This window comes from Anarrhichthys ocellatus, unplaced genomic scaffold, assembly GCF_004355925.1.
Source record: "Anarrhichthys ocellatus isolate YVR2014 unplaced genomic scaffold, GSC_Weel_1.0 scaffold74, whole genome shotgun sequence".
NCBI lineage: Eukaryota > Metazoa > Chordata > Actinopteri > Perciformes > Anarhichadidae > Anarrhichthys > Anarrhichthys ocellatus.
The window spans coordinates 1539076-1549204 of record NW_022280104.1 but is presented as its reverse complement, the minus strand read 5'-3'; the positions used below and the strand labels follow the sequence as shown (position 1 = coordinate 1549204).

General features: G+C 39.9%; 1 protein-coding gene across 1 annotated transcript in view; it reads left to right on the top strand.

Moving 5' to 3' along the window:
- ulk4 (unc-51 like kinase 4) overlaps positions 1–10129 on the top strand; it is a 66039-nt gene that overhangs the window by 46847 nt on the left and 9063 nt on the right. The window contains 3 exon segments of the mRNA XM_031873804.1: positions 5055–5221; positions 6856–6951; positions 9078–9272. Of these exon segments, the coding sequence (XP_031729664.1) occupies positions 5055–5221; positions 6856–6951; positions 9078–9272 (458 nt within the window).

The window sequence follows — 10129 nt, the reverse complement described above, 5'->3', positions numbered from 1 at the left end:
TGTGTGTGTGTGTGTGTGTGTGTGTGTGTGTGTGTGTGTGTGTGTGTTGGGAGGAAATTAAATAGACAGTGAAGAAGAGCAAAATGGGGAGATTGTTTATGTGCTTGTGTGAATTTATTTGTGCTTTTGCTTCTGTGTATGTGTGAAACCGAGAGTAGATGTGGATGCAGGAGCACCCAATATGTGTGTGTGAGTGTGTGAAAGAGAGAGAGAGAAAGAGGAGATGAGGTTTATAATTGGGCAGATTTGCCTCCGACTGAGATAATACCCCCTGGGGAATGAAGACAGAGGACCAAAGAGAGAGAGAAAGGCAGAGATAGGGAGGAAGAACGGAACAACAGAAGGAAATAGAAGATGGTAAAAAAGCATGAGAGAGAAGAGAGAGAGAAGAGATGACAGAGCCAGGGAAGCAAAACGGGAGGTAAAAAGGGTAGCAAAGGGGTGACAGAGAGGAAGAATGGGATACACGGAGAGAGAATGTGGTGCAAGACGTAGAGGAGGGATGAGATAATAGAGGAGAAATCTTGAGGTTGAAGTGAGTGACAATGTGATACAGGGAGACAGGAAGGGGAGAGAGGGGAGTAAGAGACTCTTCCGAAACAAAGTTCTTATTATTGTATATGATTGTGGAAGGCTCAGTTTTCATTTGTGAACATGAAGCAGACTAATATAGAAAGTCTAGGTTGTACATATCTAGAGTATGTAATGTAATAAAAAAATCAACCCAACAGTTCGGAACTGTTCCCATCAACCCATGAGTTTGGTGTTTGGGTGTTGACGAGGTGTCAGTTGATTAAAGCGTGTTCTTTAATAATTAAAGAAGTCTTTAGGGGCTCCTTGGGTCTTTGATGTTGCTCTCTGGGTTCGCTCTGCCACCAATCTTTGTTATTTCTCTTGACCTTCTGTGAGAAGCTCAGAGGAATGCTTTAGGTAATTGCCTCTGCGCCGGTGTTATCTAGTGTCTGTGAAACTTGCATCTATAAATTGCCGTTTGAAATTGGGTTCAGGTTATTTCCCCAAACAGTGTAAAAAAAATTCTATAATGGTGTGACGGTCCATATGTGTCTAATCAATTATGCCCCCTGGCATAATTATATCCACATCCATATCGATGTTTTAAATTTTACATAATAACAGTCAATAAGACACTTTTGACAGTACATTTGCGATGTTTTGCTCTTTATGCTCTGTATAGATTGCATTTATTCCTGTGCAGTTTGCATTGCAATCCCAGCTTACTAGTGAAAAGTTATCGACGTATACAGATTTGTAATATTTGTATATACTTATATATTTCTAAAATATAATTGTATGTTGAGTATTTTGTTTTACAAGACCACAGTCTAAACCTAACTTTAACTAATTTGTTTAGTTGCCTGAACTTAGTTGTCTTTGGAACAGTCATTTGGGACATCTTGGAAAGCATTAACAAGCAGCCTGTTTTGCTGTTTGAGTATGAGTTCTGTTTTGGTATAAATCTTAAGTTTAGTGTAAAATTGCGGTGACATTTTCTGCTCCTGTGGAGTCAGTCAGGTTGCACCACAGAATACGGTGGAAGTGGACACTTCTTTCAGCAGTAGGGTGGGGAAAAAAAACATGGTTGTACACATACTAGACAACGTTTTATGAATAAAATACGTTTTCTATTATTTAGTCAACCAAAACAATTCTTAGTCGACTAACACTGGTGATGATTTTGTAGAATAATCGATTAGTTGGTTTAATTGATTCTCTCTCGTTTGCCAGAGATGTGGTAATAACGTTCTTGGAAATAAGTCTTTCAGCATGAAAAAGCATAAAAATGACTCGTCAACTAAAGAAATGTTAGTCGACTAAGACCAGAAATGAGTCAATTAATCGACCAAGAGGTGGACGCCCTATTAAGCGCACACATGCTTTGACCAAAGCATTCTTCACTCTGTCCTTGAAGACCAACCAAGACGCCGCATACATTGATGGAGAAAGTCACATTATTGAAAAATGAACTGAAATATTATCCATTAATCATATTTAATCAGTTCAGTAGGTTTTTCTGTCCTCACGAAACTTTCTTCTTTGCTTAGACAGTAATGCTCTGAGCCATCCATCCCGTTGATTTCCAATAGAAATAATTTCACTGTGGCTTATAAATAGATAATGTCACAAAGCATTGTAGAATGTCTATTTTTAACTCCAAAATAGGACAACGCACACTGGTTTCCACTCAGAACTTATTCATTGGTCTTAAAATGAGCAAGCAATATTTGTACATAAATAAAAGTGGACACATACACCCACCCACACACAATCTAGAGATGCATGCACGTCCATACCTCTCAGTAACAGTAATCCTCATCATTACATTATGCAGTCACGAACACACGCAGAGAGCTCATACTGGGTGCTCTGCTGGGACATCATACACATTGTATGTGCACCTGCAAAGGATACACCCAGTAATGTGGATGTGTCTTTTGGTTGAAGTTATTTCTTTTTTCATATTGTTTAATCTGTGACAGTTTTTTGACAATGACTTAATCGTACCTGTATCACTGTGTCACAGTGATACAGTGTGTGTTTACAGTGACTCGCAAATTTAACCCCTAAAATGTTACATGCTTTGTGATTCATGTCTTTGGTCTGTGATCAGGCGTATTTTGTTTAGATGTGACCAAATCAAAAGATTTTTAATGTCTGCCTGTGGTTTGGCGACTGTTGTGTGACAGTTGAAAACATTTGAAAACAATGTTGGATTTGGTTCAAATTTTTGCTCCAATTTCTTAGGTTTTCTCTGCTTCCTTGGAACTATTGGAACCATCCCCTTCCAACAGAACTTTGCATTGTCTTTGTAGCCCTTATCAATTTAATGCGTAGTTTGACCTTTTTTAAGGGTCTTACTGAGCTGTACATTTTTTGAAAAACATGTGTCATGTCAACCTAATCGTGGTAGAATGCGGGTAGAGTTTAAGCATAAAAACGTACTTATTGGCTTATTTAGTGCTGTTTTGTCTAAGTAAGACTTTGGCAGATTTTTACAACATTGACTCAGCCAGTTAGAAAATGAAGAATCCTAATAAGGGAATTTTATATCCTAGTAGTCCATAGGATCACCAGTTACAAGCAGACTCTGTGCTATATGTACTGTATGTTTTCAGTATCAGCATATGCTTTAAGTTTTCAGTACACAATCAAAGAGCAATGTTTGTGTTGATGACTTATGCAGCTAACGTGCCCTGTTGATCGGTAGCTTAAAGAGCAGGAACTTTTAGAGAATGTATTTAATATTTTCTTTTTTTCTTTAGTAAAGAACGCCGTGTATAGTGATGACAGCTATTCTCAACATATAATAACAGAATAATATTATTTGCATATACATGAGCAGCGATCTAGAACAGAGTTTTCCTCTCGAGGACTGCATTGTCGGATCACATTAACAGCACAAGAGGTCTGTGTTTGACTGAACAGTCCAAAGTAGAGCAGTCTGTTTATTCAATTATGAGGCAGCTTGACAAAGTAACAGTGCATCCCACTGACAGCAGGCTAGCTTGATAGCTTTCTAGTGTCGGCTGTGTTGCAGTTTAGCTCACGAAAATAAACACACGACGTCTACATTCTAAATAAAGATCTATTGGAATAGAAAATAACACTGGGTGAGTTTTCCCCAGTGAAGAAAGGTATTTAACTGTTACCCTTCTGTGCACAGAAATGAAAATGAAGTACAACTTTTTCATTATTGATAGCCAAAGTATTGGCACAGTGTGAATTTATCGGAAGGCATGTCTCATGACAACCTGGTCAGAAAGTATCCAGTCTTCACTTAGAGAGATGTTTGGTGAGAACACCTCAGGGACAGAAGCCTACAATTACTAACTACACAAATCGAGCCGCAAAATGCAGAGTATCTTCTCTGTGATGTTCAATTTAATGAGCAAAGGAACATGGTTTTGCACTTTAGCAGGAGCTATTTATTCATGACTTAGCAAGGGTTAGCAGCTTCTCAAACTGTTCTACATTGGACAGTTGTCTAGGGAAGGATAGAGTGAAGGAAGGCACAGCGATACAAAGAGGGGAACAGAATATATTTTAAGATTAGCATCTAAATTATGGTGTCTTTTGTTGTTGCTGTTTGGGTTACCTACTTACCATTCTGTTGGCTTAGGTGTATTTATACTGTCAGCTACTGATTTTCACAGATGAATTCAATTCACACAGCTTTGATTTCTGTTTAAAAAGCCACATGTCAAATTCCGCTATTTTTCTTTGCTGGGCAAATTCGTGACAAGAATTGCTATTCGACCTAAGAGGAAGACTGTCCCTCTCCATGTAGAGGAGCTACAGTATCGATGCTCTGTGGAGTCCAACCAGACCCGGCAGCCACAGAGATTTACTCAGGTCAGGCTCAGGTACACTGTCATTCTTTGTACTTCCCACATACATGTAGGAGAGAGACACAGGTCTGTTGTTTTGGAATGTAGAAGTAGGTGGTTACAATCTATGATTTGAACTCATATTAATTCATTAATGAACTTATATTACATAATGATAATGAGAGACAGGCAGCTCAAGAGCTTCATGTTTTCCAACAGGTGTATTTTATTACATGACCATGTGTATACAGTCACTTCTGATGTTAGCTGTGCAATGTTTAATGCCCTTGTGGTAGGGGGTGGGGGTAAACAAACGATTCATGTAAGACTCGAGATCTTCCAGTTGTAATGCAATTTGCTGAAAAATCACACAGAATACCAGTTTTTAAGTGTTATTTTGTGTACAACTTATTTTTGACGAAAAAGTGCCGCACATTCCAACAAAGCACAAAAAGCCCTTCACAGATGACGGGAGTACAACAGAGGTGGTGACTATGGTGGTCGTACCGTAATTAAAGGACCATAAAAGTAAGACAGAAACGATGTCTGCTAATGGTAATGCTCCACTGAGTATCGCTCAGCAAGTTTAATTTTGCCAAGTTAGCCCTCAGAGGAAAACATGTTGGAGACCTCTGGTCCAGACTGTCACCAGAGTGTAAAATGGTATCCTTTAAAACTTTATCCAATGACTTTTCCTCTACTGTACAGGTCTAATAGAGGTGGTGGTGAGCACCCTCTCAGAGGCGGCACTAGTCCACCTGGATGCAGAGGGACATGCTGGGAGGAAGGTCAGCCATCTTGTGTTACAAGCCGTCCTGGAACTGCTTCACAGCATCCTAAAACAAACATCTGTTGTTGTCCGCTCCGCACTGCAGGTACGTCCACTCTAACACTTTCTCTCACATTCTAGCATACTGAGAATGAAAACCCATTGATGAGGCACATGAATAGCCATTAATTGTAAAGTTAATGAGTTAGAAGTTAATGTCGATGTGATCTCAGCTTTGTTGCCTTCTGCTTTACCGACTACCTCAAAATGCATCTGTGGATTAAATATTTAGCTGCTATTCTTGCAAGTTACACACCAATATCCTTTGTATGATATACTTCTAAAAAGCACTACAGTCCTTGCTAAGAAATCCTCAAAGAGCCACAATATTTCATAATCATTTTAAACAAATGTTAACTTGTGTGTCAGCTGTTTTGCTGTATCATGTTACATTGGTCCTTATAGACTGGTGTATTTCCCACATCAATTCACCACTATTTACCAATTTCATCGCTGTTGAGCACAGAATCACTGACAGAATCACAAAGTCAATTCCCTCAAAATGTTGCCCTTGTACCATGTCCCTGAAGGCACGGGTGTATGTGTGTGTATGTGTGACCATTGATGTGTGCACTGGAAGCTAGCAGGTTTAAGCAACTGCAATATTGAAGTTGTGGACTCAGGAGAAAGCGGATGGGGTCCCGAGTCCCTGGGACACACACACACACTCACACACACACACACACACACACAAAGGCATACACAGAGGGGCCTGTCTGGCTATGTCCCTGCGGCCTCATTATCACCAGTGGCTTTGTCCTTAGCTTGCCTCGCTACACGCACACACACTCGCGTACACTCATATACACACACACCAGCCCCTGTCTCCCCATAGTGTGCACCCCAGCCCGATGCATACATATTAATGCCTGGACAGGGGGGTGGGGGGGCAACTAAAGGGGAGGCAGGGTAAAAGACTGGGTGGAAGAGGAAGGATAGGGAAGTATGGATGATAGAAGGGAAGAGACAGAGGGAAGGGAGCAAGCAGAATGTGCAGCGGAAATCAATTCTGCGAGAAATGCAAAGCTCATTAAAAAGAAAACTTCTGCCCAAACCAAATTCATTTGGGTAATAGGGTCTGATAAGGAGAGAGGACGTGACTAGAACGCTCTCCCCAAACTATTACTCCATTGGTCAAGAGAGAGATTATATATACTACAGAAGAAAAATGAGAAGGAGAGCGAGAGAGAGAGCGTAACAGAGAAGAAGTGACTTGGGGAAGAGAGAGAGAAACTATGTGCCAGTATTAATCACATTATTCCACAGCTAATTGGCCTGAAGTTCCACTGTAGGCATGAACTGAACTAAAATAAGTGAGGGACAGAGGTGCTAATGAGATGGGGGCAGGAAAAAAGAGCGGGACTGAAGTCATAATGAGATGCAAAAATAACTTGATGTGACAAAATAAATCAAAAAAAGTAAATCAATCAATAAATACAAACTGTTCAACCTGGGTTGTCTTGAGCACACATTGTATTGAAGAAGGGTTGAAATAACACAATACATGCAGAAAAACTATTTCCTCTCTTAGTCTACTTGTCAGTGTACCTTTCTCTGTCTGTCAGTCTGACTTGGCAGGTCTGTGGATCCATCATTATTGACTGTCAAATCTCTATAAATGATTTAGTGTGTGTGTGTGTGTGTGTGTGTGTGTGTGTGTGTGTGTGTGTGTGGAGCCAGAGGCTATCTTGTCCAGCAGTAGAGATGGAGGCAGCAGAGAAGCTGCTCCTAGAAAACAGACCCCTGAGCCAACTCAGCATACACCTCATTCACTTGGTAAGACCAATACTCACAGAGGTGTGTGTGTAAATGCCTGGCATGCATACATGAATATTTTCTGTGCATGCATGTTTGTGTATTGCATGTCTAAATGTATGCCAGATTTAGCGTATCAAACTGTGTGTGTGTGAGAACATGTCTATTTGTCTGGTTATGTGTTTTATTATGTCGTGTCAGGAGTAAGTATCTGGAAATGGTTTCTACACGCAAGTAATACTTGAGTTAACAGGCTGTGTGATACAAGTAAAAAACACAATTACTGACAAAAGATGTAGTTCTTTAGTTCAAGTCAACTACTTTGATTAAAAATGGCACCTTATGCAGAACTCAGCCATTTCAGTCACTTCTGTGTTGTTTGTAAATCAAAGTCATCTAAAATAACTTCCATCTAAAGCTAAACAGGGATTTTGTAAGAGAACAAACCCAATTCTGTAAAATAAGACTAATTTTCTCTAACACTCGATAAATCTATCAAGACTGGTAGAACCGTATGCCGCTGTTGCTGTAAATAGATCTACAACTTCCTTCTTGACCATGTCTGACTGGCTGTAAACAGCATCACTTCTGATCAAGCTCATTTAAAAGTTCCTCCCAACCCTAACCCAAAGCAGTGTGTGTACTGTTATGGCAATGAAGTTAGTCGAGCAGTGCACTAAACTATTTCCAAAGAGACAAAATGCTTGTTATGCACTTTCATGCACGGAACCTGAGTCCTTTCTCCAATTCTTTCAACGGATTTCTAAAAAAAGTAGCAACGGTATATTTTTGCAAACTTACTCTGCTGCATGTGAAATGAGTGTAGGAATGTAGTATGGATGCCCTTTACCTCCTTCACATTGCTTGTCTGTTCCATACCGATGATTATTCTAATTTACTGAAGTAAATATAGTACTGTTTTTACAAATATCAATTCCAGAAGTCTGCAGAAGAGGCTCTTATATCTGCAAGTGCCGGCACAGAATGTGAAAAACAAACCGGAAGATAAGAGTAACAATCTTGGCCTTTATGTTGAGTAATGTGGAAATGGTATCTTATCGCAGTAGCCAACCCTCTGGATCTGAACCCTCTGGATTAAACAATCTTTTAGAATTGGACATCAAAGGATATTGTAGAACTCAAAATCTCAGAATTATGATTGAAGCATTTTAATATTAGTTACAATCAAATTGAAATGCTTGATTTGCCTTTTGCTTCTGCGACAATCTTGACACTGAAAAAATTAAACATGATTTATAAGTATTTCTAAACAGTAATTTAGATGAATAGCAGGAGTTGGAGGAAGAAGGTAGAATAATGAAACGGGGATGGAAGGATGAAATCAGATTCACAGGCAAGGAGTGAGGAAAGGTAGAGATGTGGAGAGATTCCATGCAAAAGAAAAAGCGAGAGGGTCCTGTGAATTCTGAGAAGTTGAGGACGTAAAGGGGGGCGGTCCCAAGGGACACAATAGAGGTTTTTACTTATACTTGACACATTGAGTGTTGGGTGTGTGTGTGTGTGTGTGTGTGTGTGTGTGTGTGTGTGTGTGTGTGTGGCTGTGCATGAGTGTTAAGGGGGCAGCTGACACACACCCCTGTCTCTGCGCCGCCCTTTTGCCCCATGGGAGATTAGTGGGATAGAAAGGGCAGCAGCGTCAATATAATCCCTGAATCTAATTAAAATCATTACAACTGGAAAACTTGCTCGTGTTAAATAAATACAGTTCTGAAGAGTAGTGAGCTTGCATGGCAAGTATTACAATTAACTTACTGCGTTAAGTATTAGCCAAACTGTAGCCAAATACATTTAATAACTCCTGTTAGTGTTTGTGTGAAATATTCTTTCAAATAATAGAATTACAGAGGCTAGAAAGTATCTTTAAAACGTACGGCAAATTTGTACATTTTGCACATAGTTGCTTTAATTATTCATTTTAATATGAATATCTCTTGAATGTGTGCTTTAACACGCTCACCTGTGTGTGAAAATTTGAATTAATTTCACATTTCTAATTCAGATATATTATATATATATGGTGAGAAGAAGACGGAGAGCCCACGGCCCGTATACCACAGTGGCGTAAATAGAAACATGGAGGTATTTCATGGCTCCATTTATTAACACATTTCTTTCTCTCCTGCTAGCTGTCTACTGAAAACCAGGAGGTTTGGGAGGAATCTATTCAGTGTCTGTCCCTACTGGTCCAGCTGTATGGAGGAGAGGGTTATGACTGCCTGTCGCCTTCCTGTTTGCAAAGCTTTTCACATGTGCTGCACACACACATGCACGTCGAGACCCCCCGAATCCAACGCACAACACTTAGGATCATCAAACGACTGGTGAGTGCAGTGCACATAAAGGCATGCAGACACACAAACAGACCAACATCCATGCATGTGTGGACATTTTCACACACACGTCAACATTGCTTGTGTGACATTTTATCAGGTGTCACGGCACTGGAACATGTTTGAATATCCCTGTGTGTTTGTATTATGTGTATTGAAATATTAACTGTTTAGCCTCTGCAGAATGAAAATATTGGAGTCATGAGAACAGACACACACACAGCTCTGATGTGCTGCTGTTCTGGAAATAGAGTGTAGTTTCACTAGAACTAGACTGACAGAGGGAGCAATACAGAGAGGGAGAGAAAGAGTCGGTTTGTATCCGCCTGTCACTCTCAGTTCGAATGTCTGTCCAATTTTGTCTGATAGTCAAAATGATTTGTAATACAAGCCAAAGATGGCTGACTCGTCAGATAGTGTAAAGCAGATTTGAGATTTGGTGAAGCTTCTATTCCCCCAAAAAACAATTATACAGCATTAGTTCCATGTGGTTACATGGAGAAAACTGAGCAGCTACAGCTGACATTAATCAAATGTCAGTTTCTTGCTGTTATAAATACAATGAGTAAAAGAGAGGTAGGGTTGGTGAGGGCAGTCCAGTGAAAATTGATCTTAAAAATAGCAATGTGAAAAATGTGGCTGATTTTCTTTCGACCCCTATGAATTATGTAAAATGCATTCTTCATTTTTTGTCTTGGCCGTAGGGTCATGAAATAGTTTCTGCAGTCGGGACACAAGGTCAGCTGTCACCCTGAGATGTTATGACCTCACTAAAGGCTTTGCCTGGAAGCTACTTTACATTTGTGTGTGTGTGTGTGTGTGTGTGTGTGTGTGTGTGTGTGTGTGTG